A 23,580-nucleotide genomic window follows, 5' to 3' on the forward strand; every position below is an offset into this window, starting at 1 on the left:
GTCATGATCTCACGGTCCTGGGATCAAGTCCTACATTGGGCTCCTTGCTCAGTGGGGAGTCTGCTCCTCCCCTTCTGCTCCCCCTGCTTGTGCTAACAAATAAATAAAATCTTAAAAAATAAAATAAAATAAAAATAAAAAAACAAAATTTTACAAATTATGCATGCATATAAAAAGAGGCATCTAGAATAAAATGCCAAAAACATTTAAAAAGAAAAAATTAAAACACCTATATATAATTTTTTTTTGGCTTATGTATTTTAAAGATACATGAAACTCCATATTATACTATACCAACAGTTCATCGTTTCACCCCAGGAATTCCATTTCAAATTCTGCATGCCTTGTAGGGCAACACTGTAACCCATGGCATGTAGCCCTGTAGAACGTGAAATCTAATGTGAATATGTAATCTAATGACTACAAATCAGGAAACAAAACAACATAAACCAGCATGGGGAGGAGGTTAAAGGAATAAAACAATTCTGTTCAGATATTCATATGTTGGGTTATGGTAAACACCCTGAGACACAGAGTAATATAATTCATCTCCTTTTTATCCTTAATTTGGACAATGAAAGAAAACAATTTCCTTCCTTTCCACTTTTTTACACTGTCTCAATCAGTTCAAAGGTCTGATTCTATGTCTGGGCAGCACACTGAGCTCACTGCAGGACACAGAAAAGGCAGCAATTTTTTTCCTTTCCAGTTTAAGTATACTTACTTAGTATTAAAAATATAGACAAGAAAATGAGTTAAGGTTAATATATATAATAAAAATTCATTACATTTTTTGAGAAAAGTTACATTTTAAAAACACCATTGGAAAAATAATTGAATTTTTGGGGCGCCTGGGTGGCTCAGTGGGTTAAGCCGCTGCCTTCGGCTCAGGTCATGATCTCAGGGTCCTGGGATCGAGTCCCGCATCGGGCTCTCTGCTCAGCAGGGAGCCTGCTTCCCTCTCTCTCTCTCTGCCTGCCTCTCCATCTACTTGTGATTTCTCTCTGTCAAATAAATAAATAAAATCTTTAAAAAAAAAATAAAAATAATTGAATTTTTTAAAATTAAAGATAGCTGACACAATGTTACATTAGTTTAAGTGTACAACATAGTGACTTGACAACTCTATACATTATAGAAAAAATAGCTGACTCTTATTCACTCTGTAGAACATCTTCCTTACACAGTGATGTTGCATAGGTCATGCAGAGCACACATCATTTGAAGCATAAACCTAATAAAGCAATGGAATGCTATGAGTTAGCTGCTTTGACATAATTTCTTTCTTGGCCTCTGTCCACATTAATTTTTTAATTAATTAAGGGGCGCCTGTGTGGCTCAGTGGGTTAAGCCTCTGCCTTGGGCTCAGGTCATGATCTCGGAGTCCTGGGATCAAGCTCCACATCAGGCTCTCTGCTCAGCAGGGAGCCTGCTTCCCTCTCTCTCTCTCTCTCTGCCTACTTGTAATCTCTCTCTGTCAAGTAAATAAATAAAATCTTAAAAAAAAAAAAAATTAACCACTTAACATCTGTCTTTCCAACCTGTTGTCTAAGAACATCTATTTACATAAAACGCAGTATAATTAAACCATTGTATACATTTTCAGTTATCTAATACATCATGAACATTTTTCCTAGTCAACTAATACTTTTTTTTTTTTAAAGTAAGCTCGATGCCCAATGAGAAGATTGAACTCGCTAACCCAAAATCAGGAGTCACATGCTCATGGCACCTGGCTGGCTCAGCCTGTACAGCGTGCCACTCTTAATTTTGGGGTTGTGAGTGTTACCCCACGTAGGAATTACCTTAAAAAAAAAAAAAAATTTTTTTTTTTTGAGAGAGTTGCCTTCTCTACTGACTAAGCCAGCCAGGCACCCCAGTTGGTATTATTTTCAGTTTCTGTGTGATTGGAAAATAGGATATATGGGGCGCCTGGGTGGCTCAGTGGGTTAAGCCTCTGCCTTCGGCTCAGGTCATGATCTCAGGGTCCTGGGATCGAGTCCCGCATCGGGCTCTCTGCTCAGCAGGGAACCTGCTTCCCCCTCTCACTCTGCCTGCCTCTCTACCTACTTGTGATCTCTCTCTGTCAAATAAATAAATAAAATCTTAAAAAAAAAAAAGAAAAGAAAAGAAAATAGGATATATGGATATATATGGATATATTTATTCATTTCAATTATACTTATTATTTAACATAGCCAATTCCCTACTATTGAACATTTTTGGTTGTTTTTTTGGTTTTTTGACTAATACAAATAATGATTTGATCCTTGTATATACATCTTTGAGCACACTTCTGATTAGCTTCTTACAATAACCTCCTAGAACTAGAACTGCACACTCAAAGAATATGTACCTTTTTAGGATTTTTTTTTTAAAAAAGATTTTATTTATTTGGCAGAGAGAGAGACAGCAAGAGAGGGAACACAAGCAGGGGGAGTGGGAAAAGAAGCAGCCCTCCAGCTGAGCAGGAAGCCCGGTGAGGCGGGCTTGATCCCAAGACCCTGGGATCATTACCTGAGGTAAAAGCAGACACTTCATGACTGAACGACCCAGGTGCCCCTGTTTTTAACATTTTTTATGCATATTACCAAAATCCCCTCCAAAAAGGTTATAAAAATTTCTTACTCCTACAAATGACATATTATTAGAGTATCCATGTTAATTAAGTGGCTGACATTTATGTTTGCAAGGAACAAACAAGGGCTTGATATTCTTTAACAATGTAAGTTCATCCATATATATAAAAATTGCACAGAATTCTGCTTACACTAAGATTTCTAGAAGGCTTGTTCAACTAGGTGTTTAAAGGAATAGGGTGCTTGGCTGGCTCAGTCAGTAGTGCTTGCAACTTTTGATCTCAGGGTCAGTAAGAGCCCCACGTTGGGTGTAAAGGTATAAACATTACACTAAAAATAAAAAATAGGGGCACCTGGGTGGCTGAGTCAATTAAGCAGCCTGCTTCTGATTTCAGCTCAGGTCATGATCTCAGGGTCATGGGATCAAGCTCTGTGTCGGGCTCCATGCTCAGTGGAGAGGATTCTCTCTCCCTCTCTCTCTCCCTGCCAACTCACAGGTGTGCTCTCTCTCTCAAATAAATAGAGAAATCTAAATAAATCTTTAAATAAATAAAGGAATAAATCTGATCTCCATCACTTGTTAGCTATTTTTTAAAAATCAGCCTGAGAGGGGCGCCTGGGTGGCTCAGTAGGTTAAAGCCTCTGCCTTCGGCTCAGGTCATGATCCCAGGGTCCTGGAATGGAGCCCCACATCGGGCTCTCTGCTCAAGTGGGGAGCCTGCTTCCCCCTCTCTCTCTCTGCCTGCCTCTCTGCCTACTTGTGATCTCTGTCAAATAAATAAATAAAATCTTTAAAAAAAAAAAAAAAGAAAGAAAAAATTTTTTAAAAAATCAGCCTGAGCTGGGCCACCTGGGTAGCTCAGTCAGTTAAGCATCTGCCTTTGGCTCAGGTAATGATCCCAGGGTCCTGGAATGAAGTCCCACATCCAGCTCCCTGCTTAGCTGGGAGCCTGCTTCTCTGCCTGCCTACTCTGCCTGCCGCTTCCCCTGTTTGTGTTCCCTCTTTCTCTCTTACAAATAAATAAATATAATCTTTAAAAAAAAAAAAAATCAGGGGCACCTGGGTGGCTCAGTGGGTTAAGCCTCTGCCTTCAGCTCAGGTCATTATCTCAGGGTTCTGGGATCGAGTCCCACATCGGGCTCTCTGCTTAGCAGGGAGCCTGCTTCCCCCTCTCTCTGCCTGCCTCTCTGCCTCCTTGTGATCTCTCTCTCTCTGTCAAATAAATAAATAAAATCTTAAAAAAAAAAGATATCAGGCTGAGCTGTTATGTGTCTGGAAAGCACATGACTCTAATTCCAATAAACAAATAGTACTTACTTCAATGATTATAAGATTTTGGTTTAGAGAATATCAGTACCCTAAAATGATAATATATTCAATCACTATTGCAAATGAAAAGGTTAAAGTAGATAACAGATAAATCTCTTACAAAATTTGCTCACAAACTTAAACTCTCTTTTGCATCCTCTTTCTATACTCTAATACACACCGGGAAACAAAGCCAGCAGATGGATAATGTTTTCATTCACTTTTATCTTTAACATCCATTAACTCACCTAAATGTTTATAATGGTGATTGTGAGCTTGTAATAAAACCTTTACTCGATCCAAAGGAGCAACCGTTGTTTTGGCACAGCATCCAGCAATACCTACAAAATTTTTAAACAGTCAGCATGAAATTGTATACCATTTCTTTCCAGGTGGAAATTGTTATTTATTCAGCCAGCATACCTTCTGATTTCTAATTTGGTCTCCATGGGTAGAACTTCCCAGTTGCAGGGATATGTAGATGATTGGCCCCCATTCCCTGTAACTTAATAACTGAGTATGTCAGACTTAAAAATAAATGTGAACAGTGTAAATCTTCCCCCTAATACCTGATGACCACTGGGAATCTTGCTAAATGTAGTTATGGAGACAGACACTTGAAGGTATTTACCCAACCATGAGGCTCTGTTTCAAGTAACCTCCTCTTCTGGATGACTCTTTCATTGAAACAACCAACTTTTGGGGCGCCTAGGTGGCTCAGTGGGTTAAAGCCTCTGCCTTCGGCTCAGGTCATGATCTCAGGGTCCTGGGATTGAATCCCACATCAGCCTGTCTGCTCAGCAGGGAGCCTGATCCCCCCCACCCCGCCTCTCTGCCTACTTGTGATCTCTGTCTGTCAAATAAATAAAATCTTAAAACAAAAAAACAAAAAAACCACAACAACCAACTTTTACCCATAAAATTCAGCATACCCATTTTTATTCAGCAATTACATATTTGGTCCCTACCACATGCCACTGTACAGATATATGGATGACAGTAATGTGTGTACATGAGCTTTAGTGCAAGTCAGATTCCAAGGCAACCCTACTAGCTTGGCATGCTTCTAAGACAATAATATATGAAGACTCTTTCCTATAAACTGTGTCCTCCCAAATTCATATGTTGAAAACTAATTCCCAAAGTGATGGCAATTAAAGGTGAGGCTTTTAGGAATTGATGAGGTCAGCAGGGTGGAGCCCTCACGAACAACGTTAATGCCCTATATAAAAGCCCAGAGAAATCCCTGGCTCCATCCACCATGTGAAAACACTGAGAGAAGATGCTGTCTGTGAGGAAGCAGGTCCTCACCAGACACCAAAATTCTGACACCATGATCTGGCTTTTCCAGCTTCCAGAACTATAAGAAATAAGTGTCTGGAGCTTCCAGGTTGATAAAAAGGAAGTAAGAAAAGAAAGAAGGAAGGAAAGAAGTTGCTTCTAAAATACCCAGATCATGATATTTTTGTTATAGTAGCCCAAAATGACCAAGATAATTTTGTCAATTACCTTACATGTTATAAGCCTTTGATAAAATAGGCTGTTATAGCCTGGGTGGGTTAAGCCTCTGCCTTCGGCTCAGGTCATGATCTCAGGGTCCTGGAATAGAGTTCTACATCAGGCTCCCTGCTTGGCAGGGAGCTTGCTTCCCCCTCTCTCTCTGTCTGCCTTTCTGCCTACTTATGATCTCTCTCTCTCTCTCTCTCTCTGTCAAATAAATAAATAAAATCTTAAAAAAAAAATAGGCTGTTACCCTATAAAAAGGTAGGTAAAAAGTCTCTGGTGTCTTTTTATGTTTACACTAAGCTCTTCACTATTGCATATTTGATCCAGAAGTACAAAAGAAATGGGATTTTGGGGTGCCAGGGTGGCTCAGTGGGTTAAAGCCTCTGCCTTCAGCTCAGGTCATGATCCCAGGGTCCTGGGATAGAGCTCCCCATTGGGTTCTCTGCTCAGCAGGGAGCCTGCTTCCTCCTCTCTCTCTGCCGGCCTCTCTGCCTACTTCTGATCTCTATCTATCAAATAAATAAATAAAATCATTATTAAAAAAAAAAAAAAAGAACTGGGATTTTGTGGGTCGCCTTTATTACTATATTGCCAGAGACTCAGTACAGGGCCGGCACATAACACACACTCAATAAATGTCTATTAAATAAATAAATGTGGGGGCACCTGGGTGGCTCAATCAGTTAAACATCTGCCTTTGGCTCAGATATGATCCTGTGGTCCTAGGATAAAGCCCCACATCCGGCTCCCTGCTCTGCTGGGAGTCTGCTCCTCCCTCTCCCTCTCCCTCTCCCCCAGCTTGATCTCTTTCTCCTTCTAAAATAAATAAAATCGGGGCACCTGGCTGGCTCAGTGGGTTAAGCCGTTGCCATCGGCTCAGGTCATGATCTCAGGGTCCTAGGATCGAGCCCCACATCGGGCTGTCTGCTCAGCAGGGAGCCTGCTTCCCCCCTCTCTCTGCCTACCTATCTGCCTACTTGTGATCTCTCTCTCTCTCTGTCAAATAAATAAATAAGATCTTTTAAAAAAATAAATGAATGTACAATAACAAAAAAAAAATGAATGTAGAGTTTTACTTTACAAACTTTTTTTTAAAATTTTATTTATTTATTTGACAGAGATCACAAGTAGGCAGAGAGGCAGGCAGAGAGAGAGAGAGAGAGAAAGGGAAGCAGGCTCCCTGCTGAGCAGAGAGCGCGATGCGGGGCTCGATCGGGGGACCCTGGGACCATGACCTGAGCCGAAGGCAGAGGCCTTAACCCACTGAGCCACCCAGGCGCCCCTCCCTATAAACTTTTTAAAATGTAGGACAAAATCACTCAAAGTCCACACACATTTATTTAATAGCCTACCATGTAACTCATGCTAATTAAAATCCATATTCTGAGATATCCAAAAATAAAATGCCTATTCATATTCAAATATTAAATCCACATGTAAGTTTTAAATCAGGCTTCCTTTATCTGAACTAAAGCAAATCATAGTCATAGCTACCCAAAATTGAGGATAAACTTAAAATAATATGCATTCAGATATATTTGGTTTCACAATATTATGTTCTTTATCTTTCCAGTCATTATGAACTAACCATATATGAAATTATTTAGAATGTGTTCAATAAGTAGTTTCCTCTGACAGTACCTTAACTCAGTCACATTACTTCATAACTCAATTGATCATTACAACAATCCATTGAGTTAGGTCATTCAGCTTTTATCTTCCTTTTGAGCAAATGAGATTAAGATAGTGGCCAAGGCTAATCAACAATAATAATTAACAAGTTATGAGTGTTTACCATGTACAATATACCAGGCTAGGAGGGTTTTTTTTTAAGGTTTTATTTATTTATTTGACATAGTGAGGGAGAGCGCACGCAAAAGCAGAGGGACTCTCAGGCAGAGGAAGAGAAGAAGCAGGGAGCCCCATGTGGGACTGGATCCCAGGACCCTGGGATCATGACCCAAGCTGAAGGCAGACACCCAACTGACTGAGCCACCCAGGAGCCCCTAGACTAAGAGATTTAACTCAGGACACTATGCTAAAGCTTTTCCAGCTACTGTCTCATTTAATCATTACAACCTTCTAAAGTAGGAAATCTTTTCCCATTTAATGGATATGAAAACTGGGGTGCCTGGATGGCTCAGTGGGTTAAAGCCTCTGCCTTCGGCTCACGTCATGATCCCAGGGTCCTGGGATTGAGCCCCGAATCGGGCTCTCTGCTCAGCAGGGAGCCCGCTTCCTCCCCTCTCTCTCTCTGCCTGCCTCTCTGCCTACTTGTGATCTCTCTCTGTGTCAAATAAATAAAATCTTAAAAAATAAATAAATAAATAAATAAAGGATATGAAAACTGAGACAGAAGGAGGCTAAGGTAACTTGCCCAAAGGTATTTTTTGTTTTTCTTTCTTTCTTTCTTTTTTTTTAAGGTTTTATTTATTTGACAGACAGAGATCACAAGTAGGCAGAGAGAAAGGAGGAAGTAGGCTCCATGCTGAGCAGAGAGCCCAATTCGGGCGGGGCTCGATCCCAGGACCCTGGAAACATGACCTGAGCCAAAGGCAGAGGCTTTAACCCACTGAACCACCCAGGCGCCCCACCAAAGGTATTTTTTCATATCACTTGGACGAGAAACTTCTTCAAAAGTATTCACGCTTTCGGGGCACCTGGGTGGCTCAGTGGGTTAAGCCGCTGCCTTCGGCTCAGGTCATGATCTCAGGGTCCTGGGATCAAGTCCCGCATCGGGCTCTCTGCTCAGCAGGGAGTCTGCTTCCTCCTCTCTCTCTCTCTCTCTGCCTGCCTCTCTGCCTACTTGTGATCTCTCTTTAAAAAAAAAAAAGTATTCACACTTTCTAAAAGTCTGAAGCAACACTTTACCAAGAGACACAAATGGCCAAAAAGAAAATGAAAAGATATTCACCATCAGTCATCAGGGAAATGCAACTTAAAAACCACAATTATAGGGGCACCTGGGTGGCTCAGTGGGTTAAGCCTCTGCCTTCGGCCCAGGTCATGATCTCAGGGTCCTGGGATTGAGTCGTGAATCTGGCTCTCTGCTCAGCAGGGAGCCTGCTTCCACCTCTCTCTCTCTCTGCCTGCCTCTCTGTCAAATAAATAAATAAAATCTCTTTTAAAAAACACAATTATATATCTCTAAACACCTGATTAAAGGGAAAAACACACAAAACTACACAAACACAGAGGACAAAAACTCTGATAACAGCAAATGTTGACAAGATAGTGGGGATACAAAATAGAACAGACACTTTAGAAAAGAGTTGGGCAGTTCCTACTTCACTCCAAATAAAAGCTGGAATATTTACAATTGTTTGGAAAGCCCTTCATTCAGCCTCCCATGGCCTCTAACCTCCTTTCGCCATCAACACCACTTGGTTGTAGCTACACAGCTTTTCTTAAGGCCTAAAATGCTCCTCTTGAGATATCAACTTGCTCAACTCCTTCACTACTTCAAGTCTGCTCAAGTGTCATTCTCTCCAAGAGACTTACCATGACTGTCCTATTTACACTGCACCCATGCAGCCTCCGCATTTCCTTGCCCCATTCTTTTTACTTCTTCCCATTGCAATCATCACCTTCTAACATACCATATAACTTACTTTCTCATTTTATTCATTCTCTTTCTCCTCTCAACTCTCCAATCAATGTAAACTGCAGGATCTTTGTTTTGTTCCCTGATACACACTGAACATGTAGCAGGCACATAGTGGGCACTCATCATATTCCTTGTATAAATGCATGAATGCTGTTTTTATCAGAACAAAATAAATTATTTTTTAAAAAAAGATTTTATTTATTTATTTGACAGACAGAAGTCACAAGTAGGCAGAGCGGCAGGCAAAGAGAGAGAGAGAGGAGGAAGCAGGCTCCCCGCTGAGCAGAGAGCCGGATGCGAGCCTCCATCCGAGGACCTCGATCTCAAAATCTGATCCCTGGGATCAGGACCTGAATTGAAGTCAGAGGCTTTAACCCACTGAGCCACCCAGGCGCCCCTAGAACAAAATAAATTCTTAATACTACTGCACCCTACAGATACTACTCCTAAAAGCTCGTATAATGTAGAATTTTAAAAATTCCCAGTCTTAACAAGTAATTAAGTATTGACAACCAATCAATTCAAAGAGGGTAGAGACTGAAAACACTTCTTTATGGAAAGCAGAGGAAGTTTTTAAGAGACAATTATGAACTTTCTGGCCTCACAGTGACACGGATAGAAGGGCTGCACCAGCTACCTGTCATGTAGCCACAGACCAGTTTACCAGAATAACTGGAACCAGTTTTGGTTGTAGGAAATTATGCACAATTTCCTAGTCAACTTTAAAAAGCTGTCCTCCAATAGTTGTTTTCTTTAAAGCAAACGGCAAAATCCAATTCTATACTGGGTCATTTATGGTCTTTATAAAAGAAAGACGTACCCAGAAATGTTTCACTGAAACCCTGGAGTCTTTGTAAAGGATCCGGCTCTTTTCCCTTCTACCCAACCCTGAAGAATGGGTCCTTGTTTGGCCCGTCCACCTCCCCAGCCGCTCCCTGACAGCTCGAGGCCCTTCCTCCCCAGGATCCTGCTGTCAGTAGTCAAGTGATTATTAGAAAGAGCACACAGGTCAGGGCAAATATCCAGACGAGCATTGCAGCAGCCAGAGTCCAAGAATGTCACCGCGGCGGCAAGCACCGTATCTGCCCCGGATCCTGCCCTGCCACCCCACTACCACCGGGTCCTCCCGGCTAGACACCCACCTCCGGCCAGAAAGGAGCGCAGCCAGTAGAAGTCCCGACGGGCGGCGGGCCCTCCGGCTCCTGCCGCCTGCGGCATCGCGGGAGGGGGGTCGGCCGCTGCCAGGGCCGCCGCCGCCGCCGCCGCCGCCGCCGCCGCCATCAGGACCAGGGCCGCGTCGGGGACTCCGGTCGCCAATTTATAAGCCACGGGCTGGGGCCATGGCCACAGCGGGCGGTGACAGAGCACCGACCGCCGCGCGGGCGGGACGGAATAACACCCGCAGCGCGGCGCGGGCTGATGGCGTACTCCAGGGGCGGGGCCTGGGCCCGGGTCCCAAGTGGGAGTCGCCTGCGCTCGCCTCCTCCCTCAGCCCGCGTCACCCCACGACCCTACTCCCCGCCTCGCTTTTCAGGCCTCTTCTGTTCTAACGGAGGAGTAGCGTGGCCCCGGGGAAGGACCTACCAAAACCCCACCACCTCAGAAAGCTCTCTCCGGTCCACTGACTTGTAACCGACAGCCCATCGGGCTACGTTCTGAACTACCTCAGATGAATCCTTTCCAGAACCAATCTTGGGTTCCCTTCTGCTCTTTCCAGGAATCTCTGAGATTGCACCATCTCCCACCAAGTCAGTTCTGCCTTCACAGAGCTGCTCGCTGAACCTCAGTTTCAGCCCTGCCTAACTACCTATTGCGTTTCCACTCCACCCCATCGCCTCTGTCAAAGAAATATTGCTAAAGCAGATTGTTCTTTCTTTGGGGCCCTACAAATTACACAGATACTTGTCGGCCCGTCCTGAATCTGTGCTGTGTGCTTGGCTCAGATTCCACTGAGCTCTACTCCCCACCCGTTTCAGCCCTAAACTCTTAGAAACTCCCCGGTTCCTTCTCCCTTCTCCGCTGTATTCCAAGACTCTACTACTTAACTACTCCTTAGGAGCAGTATTCTCTTACTGGGAGCCCCTCATCACTTCCAGGCTGGGCAAAATCATCCCGATTCTTTATGACCAAAGATGTTCTGAACTTACATCCTCTCTTTCAGAAGCTATCTTTTATGATTTTCCTCCATACTTACTCCAACCCCTCTCATCACTGGCACTGGTCTCTTTCTCTTTCTGTGGATATGCTTCTGCAAGGTGTTTCTAGCCACATGTAGTCACTAATGATGAGTCCAGATTTAAATTTTATTTTTCATGGCCTGTAGGTAGTTCAATCAGTGGAGTGGCTGCCTTTGGCTCAGGTCATGATCCCTGGGTCCTGGGACTGAGCCCAGCATCTCCCTCTCTGCTCAGAGGAAAGCCTGCTTCTCTCTCTCCCTCTCTCTGTCTGCTATTCTACCTACTTGTGCTCTCTATTTCTCTGTCAAATAAATAAATCAAATCTTTAAAAAAATTTTTTTTATTTTTCCCAATGTTCCCAATTTCCAATATCTGCAGGAAAATACAGACCTGTATAATAGTATCATTATTTAAATTTTACATGTCCAATGTCAAGAACCAAAAGCTCCCCAAAGTGGAATGACTGCACAACATTGTAAATGTAACTAATGCTTCTAAATTGTACAATTAAAAACGGTTAAAATTGTAAATTTTATTTTATTTAAAGATTTTATTTATTTATTTGATAGAGAGGGAACACAAGCAGGGGGAGTGGGAGAGGGGGAAGCAGGCTCCGTGTTGAGCAGGGAACCTCATGCAGGACTCGATTGCAGGACCCAAGGATCATGACCTAAGTCGAAGGCGGACACTTAATGACTGAGCTACCTGAGTGCCCCTAAAATTGTAAATTTTAAATGAAGTACATCTAACACAATTAAAAAATACAAAGAAAAAACTCGTTTTTTTTATTACAACAACAAAGAAGAAGTTTCTGTATTTTGGAGGTGCCTAACTGGCTCAGACAGTAGACTGTGCAACTCTTGATCTCAGGGTTGTGAATTAGAACCCCACACTGGGTGTAGAGATTACTTAAAAATAAAATCTTTTTAAAAATAGAACAGAGAGAATCACAAGTAGGAAGAGAGGCAGGCAGAGAGGGAAGCATTCCCTCAGAGAGTGGATGCGGGACTCGATCCCAGGACCCTGAGAAGCCGAAGGCAACAGAGGAGGGCGCCCCTGATCTTTTTAAAAAATAGAACAATTATATGATTTCACTCATATGTGGAATTTAACAAATGAAACAGAGGAGGTTCCTGAGTGGCCCAGTCAGTAAGCATTTGCCTTTGGCTCAGGTCATGGTCCCAGGGTTCTGGGATCTAGACCCACATTGGGCAGAGTGGGAAGCCTGCATTCCCTCTCTCGCTGAGTCTCTCTCTCTGTCAAATAAAAAAGGAAATAATAACAAATCTTAAGAAAAACAGAGGATCATGGGGCGCCTGGGTATCATAAGCCAAGGAAAAGGAGATCGGGCTCTCCACTCAAATAAAGACGTCAAATAAATAAATAAATAAATCTTTAAAAAAAAAAATCAGATCATAGGGGAGACAAACCTTCTTTTTTTTTTTTTTTTTTTTTAAGATTTTATTTATTTATTTATTTATCTGACAGACAGAGATCACAAGTAGGCAGAGAGGCAGGCAGGGAGAGAGAGGGGGAAGAAAGCTCCCCGCAGAACAGAGAGCCCGATGCGGTACTTGATCCCAGAACCCTGCGATCATGACCTGAGCTGAAAGCAGAGGCTTTAACCCACTGAACCACCCAGGTGCCCCGAACATTTCATTTATTTATTTATTTGAGAGAGAGAATGCGCATACTGGGGTGAGGGGCAGAGGGAGAAGCAGACTCCCTGCCAAGCAGGGAGCCCAATGAGGGGCGTCATCTGGGTCTCAGTGTGGGCCTCTATCCTAGGATACTCAGTTCATGACCTGAGCAGAAGGCAGAGGCTTAACTGACTTAGCCAACCAGGCACCCCAAAGACTCTTACCTATAGGAAACAAACTGAGGGGTGCTGAAAGGGAGGTGCATGGGGAAATGGGTAACTGGGTGTTGGGCTTTAAGGAGGGCACTTGATTGAAAGAGCACTGGGTGTTATATCCTATTTCATTTCATTAAACAACATTCCATCCTCAATCCGTAAACTTTGAGAAATTTCCTAATTAGTTTCCCTGCTTTCCTTTGTCTCCTACTGTCTATCCTCAATATGGGAGCCAAAGCAATCCTCTTAAACCTAAAACAGGAGCGCCTAAGTGGCTCAGTCCTTAAGCGTCTGCCTTCAGCTTGGGTCACGATCCCAGGGTATTGGGATCAAGCCCCACATGGGGCTCCCTACTGAGCCGGATGCCTGCGTCTCCCTCTTCTACTCCCCCTGCTTGTGTTCCCTCTCTTACTATGTCTCTCTTTATCAAATAAATAAATAAATAAAATCTTAAACCCTAAACAAATAAAATCAAAAACCCTAAAACAAATTTTGCCACTCCTTATCCCAAACCCCTCAGTTGCTTCCCATTATCATTTAGAAATTCTTATTATATCTCTGACCTCAAATCCTAGGATTCCCTTTAGTCACACTGACTGCTTCTTCCTCAAAAACAAGAATGCTCCCCTCAGAACCTTTGCACATGCTGTTCTTTCTACCTGTGCTGCTTTCCCTCTAAATATTCCATGCAATTTCCTCCTTTTCACCTCTCTTTCGTATCTTTACAGAAATGTTACCTTCAGAGAAGACATTCCTGGCTATAATATTTCAAATTACCAGCACAGGGATGAACCTAGAGGGTTTTATGCTAAGTGAAATAAGTCAAAGAAAGACGAATACCACCTGATTTCACTTATATGTGGAATCTAAAAAACACAATGAGTGAACAAACTCAACAGACTCTTATAGACAGTGAAGAAACTGGTGGTTGTCAGAGAGGAGGTGGGTTAGGGGTGATGGTCAAAATGGATGAAGGGGATTAAGAGGTACAAACTTCCAGTTATAAAATAGATAAGTCATAGAGATAAAAAGCACAATATAAAGAAAATGGTCAACAATAATATAATAATATTGTTTGGTGACTACACTTATGGTGAGCATTGAAAATTGATTAGAATTTTTGAATCCCTATGTTGTACACCTTAAACTAATACAACATTGCATGTCAGTTATACTTCCATACTCAATTTTAGATTTTTTTTAAAAGATTTTATTTATTTACTTAAAAGAGAGAGAGTGAGAGAGAGAACATGAGAGGGAAGACGGTCAGAGGGAGAAGCACACTCCCTGCCAAGCAGGGAACCCGAAGCGGGAATTGTTAGTCATTTTTGAGCAAACTGTTTATGTACACACTTATGAAGAAGAGCCAGAATATACTCTAAGTTGATAATAATAAATCCATTAAATATTAATAGCTTTTTAGTGGGCCTTTTGTTTCTCGGTTGTAGGAAAGGAACATTGTGGCTTTGGATTTTCTTACCAAATAAAATAGTGAAATCCTATGGTGAAAGTCTGGTTTTGAGTAATGCTTATCAGTTAGCATTTCCCATCCTACTCATTGACTTTCTCTTCTCTGTTGGACTGAAAGTTTATCTTCTCAAACATCTTAACACAGAAAATGGTGGAGTATGTGAAATTTCATAGAGTATCTATGAATTTCTTCAAAAGAAATGTAAGCAATAGAATGGGAACAACATTCGAGATAAGCTCATCAGTCAGAACTGATGTCATCAGTATATCAAGACTTCATTGCCTGTACTAGTATTTTATTTGTACTACTGCCACTCACTCTTTAAGTATATGTGGTCATCAGTGTGCAACATAGTGTATTTGGCCATTCTTTTTTTTTTTTTTTTTGAGATTTTATTTATTTATTTGACAGACAGAGATCACAAGTAGGCAGAGAGGCAGGCAGAGAGAGAGAGGAGGAAACAGGCTCCCCGCCAAGCAGAGACCCGGACGCAGACGTGAGGCTTGATCCCAGGATTCTGGGATCATGACCTGAGCCGAAGGCAGAGGCTTTAACGCACTGAGCCACCCAGACACCCCGTATTTGGCAATTCTGAGTTAAGACTGTAAATGTGCAGAACTAGAGCAGAAGGCTACAGAGGAAATACCTAACCTGCTCACCAGGTGCTGTAACTCTGTGCTTGTTTCATTTATGTGTAACACTAATTTTCTTCTTAGCGGATTTCATAATGAAACAGTGAAATGAGAAGTACTTAAAAATATTTCATTTAATTTGATGTTTTTGATTTCTAGTTAATTACTACAAAGCTGGGAGTTTCCAGTCATGTGCACAGATTAATGGCTGGATCCATGGCAGGTATGAGGAGGGATGTATTTTCTTTCTTTCTTTTTTTTCTTTCTTCCTCTCTTTCTTCTTATTTATTATTTTTTAAAAATAGTTTTTGTGTTTGAGAGAGAGAGAGAGAGAGCACAAGCAGGGGGTGGGGGAGAGTGAGAGGGAGAAGCAGAAGCCGACTTCCGCTGAGCAGGGAGCCCACGCAGAACTCGATCCCAGGACCCTGGGATCCTGACCTGAGTCGAAGGCAGTCGCTTAACCAACTGAGCCACCCAGGTGCCCCCCATAATAAATTTTAAAATAATAATAATAAATAAAATTACAGGGGCACCTGGGCCGACTCAGTCAGAAGAGCATGCAACTCTTGATCACGGGGCTATGAGTTAGAACCCCATGTTGGCATAAAGATTACATTAAATAATTTTAAATAAATAAAGAAATAAATAAGATTACCATTTACTCTACCAGCTCTACCAAAACTCTTTTCTCTGCTTTAATTTAAATACTTTCCAGGCACCTGGGTGGCTCAGTGGGTTAAAGCCTCTGCCTTCAGCTCAGGTCATGATTCCAGGGTCCTGGGATCGAACCCCGAATCCGGCTATCTGCTCAGCAGGGAGCCTGCTTCCCTTCCTCTCTCTCTGCCTGCCTCTTTGCCTACTTGTGATATCTCTCTGTCAAATAAATAAATAAAATCTTAAAAAAATAAATAATTTAAATACTTTCCACAGGACTTGTTGCCTTTACATAAATAAATATAAGATTTATATTTATAGATAAAATGTTCCTACCATCAGTTTTCCTATCATCAGTTTTACATTCCCAGAATATAAATTCTGGAATGCCTGGGTAGCTCAGTCGTTTATGCCTTCAGCTTGGGTCATGATTCTAGTGATCAAGCCCGGAGTGAGAATCCCTGCTCAACGTGGAGCCTGCTTCTTCCTCTCCCTCAGCTGCTCCCCCGTTTGTGCTCTCTTTCTTTCTCTCCTAAATAAATAAATAAATAAATAAATAAATAAATAAAATATTTTTTAAAAAAATAGAATGTGGGGGCGCCTGGGTGGTTAAGTCAGTTAAGCATTTGCCTTTGGCTCAGGTCATGATCCCAGGGTCCTGGGATAGAGCCCAGTATCAGGCTCCCTGCTCAGTAGGGAGCCTGCTTCTCCCTCTCCCTCTGTTGCTCCCCTTGCTTGTGAATTCTTTCTCTGTCTCTCTGTCAAATAAATAAATAAAATCTTAAAAAAAAGATTCCTTTAAAAGAAATAGAATATAAGTTCCATGAGGGTAGGAAATTATCTGTTTCATTGAGTGGTAATTCATGAATTATCATTCATTTGATACCAAATAGATGATAAATGATGGTAGATCTACTTAAAGACCAATCTTTTCTATTTTTTAAAAGATTTTATTTTTATGTTAAGTAACTACAATTTAAATTAAGAATATGAGGGGTGCCTGGGTGGCTCAGTGGGTTAAAGCCTCTGCCTTTGGCTCAGGTCCTGATCTCAGAGTCCTGGGGTCCAGCCTGGTATCGGACTCTCTACTCAGTGGGTAGCCTTCTTCCCCCTCTTTCTCTGCCTGCCTTTCTGCCTACTTGTGATCTATCTCTCTCTCTCTGTCAAATAAATAAATAAATAAAATCTTTTAAAAAATTTTTGGAAGAAAAAGAAGATTTTTGTTTTTAAGTAATCTCCACACCCAACATGTGGCTCGAATTCACCACTCTGAGATCAAGAGTCACATGCTCTATGGGTTGAGCCACCCAGGTGCACCAAAGTTCAATCTTCTCTATCTCTGCCTTTCACTTTTAGAATATCTAAAAACCAGTAACCAGAGGCTAGGAAAACAGAGAAAAATCAATCCACTTCCTTAAAGAATGTACTATGTCGTGGGATGAATGTGAACCTAATAGTAAAATAAATATAATACAAATAAAAGTGGGAGTACAAGGGAAGGATCATCATTGTTAGCAGTCACCCAGGAAGGAGGTAATTGAGCTGTACTTTGACATGGGCCAAAGCAAAATCACATACATATCCACACACACATAAAAAGACACTCAGTCTGTTCAAGAAACAAAGAATAGTCCAATTTGCTTATTTTAAGAAACCTAATCCCCTCTCCATGACTTCCCAACACTTGCATGGCAACCATTGACCAGTAACATTAGAGAAGTGGGTCAAGGTTATATCATGAACAGGTTTAATCTTTGGCTAAATAGTTTAGACTTAGTTCAATGGAAAATAAGAAACTGATGACAGTTCTGTTTTAGAAAAGTTAATCTGGAAGAGATTAATAGAAACTTTGGGAAAGCAGACACTGACAGATCGTTAATAAGGAAACCAGTTAGGAAGCTTTTGTAATAATCCAGGCAAGAGAGTGGTGGGAGCATGAAAACATAGTGACCTAAAAGGAAATGGATGGAAGGGTACCTAGGTGACTCAGTGCGTTGGGCCTCTGCCTTCAGCTCAGGTCATGATCTCAGGGTCCTGGGATGGAGCCCCGCATCGGGTTCCCTGCTCGGTGGGGAGCCTGCTTCCACCTCTCTGTGCCTGCCTCTCTGCCTACTTGTGATCTCTCTCACTCTCAAATAAATAAAATCTTTAAAAAAAAAAAAAGGGAAATAGATGGGGACACTTGACTGGCTCAGTCAGAAGAGTGTGCAACTCTTGGTCTTGGGGTTGTGAGTTTGAACCCCACATCGGGTATAGACATTACTTAAATATATAAAACCTTAAACAAAACAAGAATCAAAGGAAATGGATGAAGGAAAAGTTAAAGTTGCTGCAAACTTTTTGCTAGAGTGATTAACAGATTTGATGGTACCATCAACAGAATAGGGAAGACAGAAAGAGGGAGTGGTTTAAGGCACAGAAAGGGGTTAGAGATATTAGCACAAACAGCAAAGATGTGAAACAAAAACAATACCAGCAAAAAGCCAAAATAATTTTTTTAAGATTTTTTTTTTTTTTTTTTTTTTTTTTTTAAGATTTTATTTATTTATCAGAGAGAGAGAGGGGGAGAGAGCGAGCACAGGCAGACAGGATGGCAGGCAGAGGCAGAGGGAGAAGCAGGCTCCCTGCTGAGCAGAGAGCCCGATGTGGGACTCGATCCCAGGACGCTGGGATCATGACCTGAGCCGAAGGCAGCGGCTTAACCCACTGAGCCACCCAGGCGTCCCTTTTTTTTAAGATTTTATTTATTTATTTGAGAGCTAGCAGAGTGAAAGAGAGCATGAGTGGAAGGGAGGGGCAGAGGGAGAGGGAGAAGCAGACTCCCGGCAGGGAGCTGATGTGGGGCTCAACCCCAGGACCCTGGACTTATGACCCAAGCCAAAGGCAGACATTTAACCAACTGAGCCACCCAGGTGCCCTAAAAAAATAATTTAAAAATAAACACTGTACAGGCACACCTGGGTGGTAAAGTTGGTGAAGCATTGAAATAATGCTTGATTTCAACTCAGGTCATGATCTCAGGGTTATGGGATCAAGACCTGAGGCAGGATCCGTGCCCAGTGCAGGGTGTGCTTGGGATTCTCACCCATTCCCTCTCCCTTCTCCTCTGCCCTTCCACCACTGGCAAGCACCCCCGCTCTCTAAAATAAATAGATAAAATCTTAGAGGAAAAAAACTGTAAAGATGCTGAAAACACATGAAGTGCCAAAGAACAAAGTTTGTTTTTTTTTTTTTTTTAAGTAAGTTCTACCCTTAAAGAGAGGCTTGAACTCACAACTCTGAAATCAACAGTAGCATGCTCTACTGATTGAGCCAGCCAGATGTCCCTTGTAAAGGACAAAGTTTTGGCAAAGGTTTTGTTTGTTTGTTTGTTTGTTTGATTCATTTGGGGGCGACTGGGTGGCTCAGTGGTTTAAGCCTCTGCCTTTGGCTCAGGTCATGATCTCAGGGTCCTGGGATTGAGTCCCACATTGGGCTCTCTGCTCAGCAGGGAGCTTTCTTCCCCCTCCCTCTGCCCCTGCCTCTCTGCCTACTTGTGATTTTTGTCAAATAAATAAAATCTTAAAAAAAAAAAAAGATTTTATTTATTTGTTTGAGAGAGGGCGAGCGAGCCAGGTTGTGGGGGTGAGGGTGTCGTGAGCAGGGAAGAAGAGCAGAGGGAGAGGGAGAAGCAGACTCCCCACTAGGCAAGGAGCCTAATGCAATACTATATCTTAGGACCCCAGGATCATGACCTGAACCAAAGGCAGACGCTTAACCAACTGAACCACCCAGATACCCCAAAGATGTTTTTTTTTTTTTTAAATATGGACAATGTATAACTACCAAATAGATCATATACAACAATACTACCTAAAAAGCCTTATTTATGGAGTATCTGGGTGGCTTTGTTGGTTAAGCTCCCAACTCTTGATTTCTACTCAGGTCATGATCTCAGGGTCCTGCAAACCATACCTAGGGCTCTGTGCTAGGTCTGGGGCTTACTTAAGATTCTTTCTCTCCCGCTGCCCCTCCCCACCTGCTTGTACTCTATCTTGCTCTCTCTCTCAAAAAAAAAAAAAAAAAAAGAAAAGAAAAGAAAAAAGAAAAAGTCTTCTTTGAAAACTTCCCCATCCTCACAGGTACCCCCACATTTTGTGAAACAGGGAGGAATCAACGTGTCGTTTTAAGATGATTCATTTATTTATTTGAGAGGGAGACAGAGAAAGAGCAGGGCGGTGGGCAGGGCAGGGAACTGTGGCTTGCAGCCGGAAAGGGAGAGAAGCAGACTCCCTGCAGAACACAGCCCAACAGGGGGCTCTGACTCAGGACCCTGAGATCATGACCTACGCCAAAATCGGTTAACCAGCTAAGCCTCCTAGACACCGCTGAGTGTGACATTTTAATAAACATTGTCATGGATCTTAGCTATCTTCAAGTCTTCTATTTAGTATTTAAGACCACAGATCATTAACTTTTACTTACTTATATTTATTAGGAATAAGCATCATTGGGGTGTCTGGGTAGGCCAATTGGTTAAGTCTGTGCCTTCAGCTCAGGTCATGATCCCAGCAGCCTAGGATCAAGCCCTGCTTCGGGCTCCCTGCTCAGCAAGGAGTCTGCTACTCCCTCTTTCTCTCTCCCTCTGCCTGTCATCCAGCTCATGCTCTCCTGCTTTCTCTTTCCCTCTCTTTCTCTCTCTGCCAATAAATGAACAAACAAACAAAAAAAGGAATAAGCATCATTTATCACAGATGTCTCGTGTCTTAAAAAAAAAGGAATAAGCATCATTTATCGCAGATGTCTCGTGTCTTAAAGATTTTATTTATTTATTTGACAGAGAGAGAGATCACAAGCAGGCAGAGAGGCAGGCAGAGAGAGAGGAGGAAACAGGCTCCCCGCTGAGCAGAGAGCCCGACGCGGGCCTCGATCTCAGGACCCTGAGATCATGACCTGAGCCGAAGGCAGCGGCTTAACCCACTGAGCCACCCAGGCGCCCTGTCTCGTGTCTTATTAATTTCAAGAACTTTGGAGTCAAATGTAACTTAACCTATACATAAGATCTTTGCTCCTTTAGTACAGAATTTATCCATATACAAAATTTAAAATATTTTATTTTATTATTTTTTAAGATTGATTTACTTAAGCAATCTCCATAGCCCATGAGGGGTTTGAACTCATGACCCCGAAATCAAAAGTCACATGCTCCTCTGACTGAGCCAAATGCTACACAACTTCACATGAAGTTGGACATCTCCATTTTCTTTTGTGTACATACAATGTATGGTGTTCTAGGGGCACCTGGGTGGCTCAGTCAGTTAAGCATCTGCCTTCAGCTCAGGTCATGATCCCAGGGTCCTGGGAGTGAGCCCCACATTGGCCTGCCTGCTCAGTGGGGAGTCTGCTTCTCCCTCTCCCTCTGCCTATTTCTCCCTCTGCTTATACTATTTCTATCTCTCTCTCTGTGTCAAACAAATAAATAAAAAAATTTTAAAAAATAAAAACAGGGCATTTCATTGGCTCAGTTGGTTGAGCCACTGCCTTGGCTCAGGTCATGATCCTGGAGTCCTGGGATCCAGTCCCATATTAGGCTTTCCCTGCTCTTCAGGGAGCCTGCTTCTCCCTCTCCCTCTGCCTCTCTCCCTGCTTGTGCGCTTTCTCTCTCTCTCTCTATCCCTCTGTCAAATAAATAAATGAAACCTTTTTAATAAATAAATAAATAAAAAAAATAAAAAACGGTAATCCATAAGAAAGAGAGAGAGAGAGAGAAAGAAAAATATTTTAGCATGTAAGAAGAAATGCCATAACAGGGGCACCTGGGTGGCTTAGTTGTTAAGCATCTGCCTGTGGCTCAGGTCATGATCCCAGAGTCCTGGGATTGAGTCCCACATCAGGCTTGCTGCTCAGCAGGAAGCCTGCTTCTCCCTCTCCCACTCCCACTGCTTGTATTTCCTCTCTCGCTGTGTCTCTATCAAATAAATAACTAAAAATCTAAAAAAAAAAAAAAAAAGAAGAAGAAGAAGAAGAAGAAGAAGAAGAAGAAATGCCATAACTATTTCTGAAATGATACACATGAAACTGTGTAGCAGTGATTACCTCTGGAGGATAGAATTAATGAAGGATGGGGGAACTGTACCTTTCACTTTTCATTACCCATTCTTTTATATGGTTTGAGGGTTTTTAAAGCATGTTTTGGTTATATTTTGAATCTCAGGTAATTATATTTTAAAAAATTGGGGTGCTGGGTGGCTCAGCTTTTAAGCATCTGCCTTTGGCTCAGGTCATGATCCTAGGACTGGGATCAAGCCCCTCATAGGGCTGCCTGCTCAGTGGGGAGTCTACTTCTCCCTCTCCTTTGCCCCTTCCCATGCTCCTGCTCTCTCTCTCAAATTAATGAATAAAATCTTAAAAAAAAAAAAAAAGAAATTACATGAGATAAACATAATTCTTAGGACGCCTGGGTGGCTCAGTTGGTTAAGCAGCTGCCTTCAGCTCAGGCCATGATCCCAGCATCCTGGGATCGAGTCCCACATCGGGTTCCTTGCTTGGCAGGGAGCCTGCTTCCCCCTCTGCCTCTGCCTGCCACTCTGCCTGTGCTCACTCTTGCTCCTCTCTCTCTGAGAAATAAATAAATAAAATCTTAAAAAAAAAAACCCATAATTCTTACTATTTTCAACTCTAGAAATAATATATATTCTGAAGCTGTGATGTCAGATTTCCATGGCTAAGATGCAATAGGCAGTTGAAGAAAGTTTGTGAACATAAGGTAAAGGTTAATAAGAAAAGCAGGAATTTTAGGAAATTGCCTCAGATTTTGCTTTTATTTTGGCTTAAGACATCCTGTATTTAGGGGCAGCTGGGTGGCTCAGTGGGTTAAAGCCTCTGCCTTCGGCTCAAGTCATGATCCCAGGGTCCTGGGATGGAGCATCACATCGGGCTCTCTGCACAGCAGGGAGCCTGCTTCCCTTCCTCTCTCTCTCTCTGCCTGCCTCTCTGCCTACTTGTGATCTCTGTTTGTCAAATAAATAAATTAAATCTAAAAAAAAAAAAAGACATTCTGTATTTAAAAAATGAAAACTGGGGCACCTGGGTGGCTAGTGGGTTAAAGCCTCTGCCTTTGGCTCGGGTCATGGTCTCAGGGTCCTGGGATCAATCCCCACATCAGGCTTTCTGCTCAGCGGGAAGCCTGCTTCCTCCTCTCTCTCTGCCTGCCTCTCTGACTACTTATAATCTCTATCAAATAGATAAATAAAATATTTTAAAATTTTTTAAAAATAAATAAATAAAATAAAATAAAAAATGAAAACTGACATTTTCTAGGTCAAGTCTTTTACTAGAGCCCATCAAATCTGCATATTAATTTTTTCAATTTGATTATAGTTATTGCACATTCATTTGTAACAACACAGCGGAGTAAGAAAGAAAAAAAGCATTAATGCTTGCTTCTCTACTTAATAGATAAATGATCTGAAGGACTTACTAAATATCTGAGCTTTAGTTTCTAATCTATAAAATGTGATTGACGCCCCCACCCTTGATATGATGTGAATATCAAATGAGATCAGGGAACCATAGAAGCTACCAAAGTGCTCAGCACATAGTAGGTGCTATATTTCTCTCACTTCCTTAGAATGTGCTTTCTTAGACCTGCAGAACATATTGTTATTCATTCAGTCAACATACATTTACTCTCAACCCACTGTGTTCAAGGCATTATGTTAGATGACCAAGATATAAAAGTCAAAAAGACAAAATTTCTACAAAGTCTTTTGTAAGAGAGCAAGCAGCTACAAAAAAGTGAGTACAATTTG

At 42.0% G+C, this 23,580-nt stretch overlaps 1 protein-coding gene across 1 annotated transcript in view; it reads right to left on the reverse strand.

The window, feature by feature from the left end:
* The window catches only part of SLC25A16 (solute carrier family 25 member 16), a 49,850-nt gene extending 39,416 nt beyond the window's left edge, over nucleotides 1-10,434 (reverse strand). Inside the window, exons 1-2 of the mRNA XM_045083583.1 lie at nucleotides 10,144-10,434; nucleotides 4,137-4,229 (exon numbers count right to left, since the gene is read on the reverse strand). Coding sequence (XP_044939518.1) covers nucleotides 4,137-4,229; nucleotides 10,144-10,282 — 232 coding nt within the window. The 5' untranslated portion in view covers nucleotides 10,283-10,434. The remainder of the gene's footprint in view (nucleotides 1-4,136; nucleotides 4,230-10,143) is intronic.
* Between the last annotated feature and the right edge of the window lie 13,146 nt (nucleotides 10,435-23,580).

The sequence above is a fragment of the Mustela putorius genome, unplaced genomic scaffold (genome assembly GCF_011764305.1).
Source record: "Mustela putorius furo isolate JIRA1106 unplaced genomic scaffold, ASM1176430v1.1 tig00000698_pilon_pilon_pilon, whole genome shotgun sequence".
Classification (NCBI taxonomy): domain Eukaryota; kingdom Metazoa; phylum Chordata; class Mammalia; order Carnivora; family Mustelidae; genus Mustela; species Mustela putorius.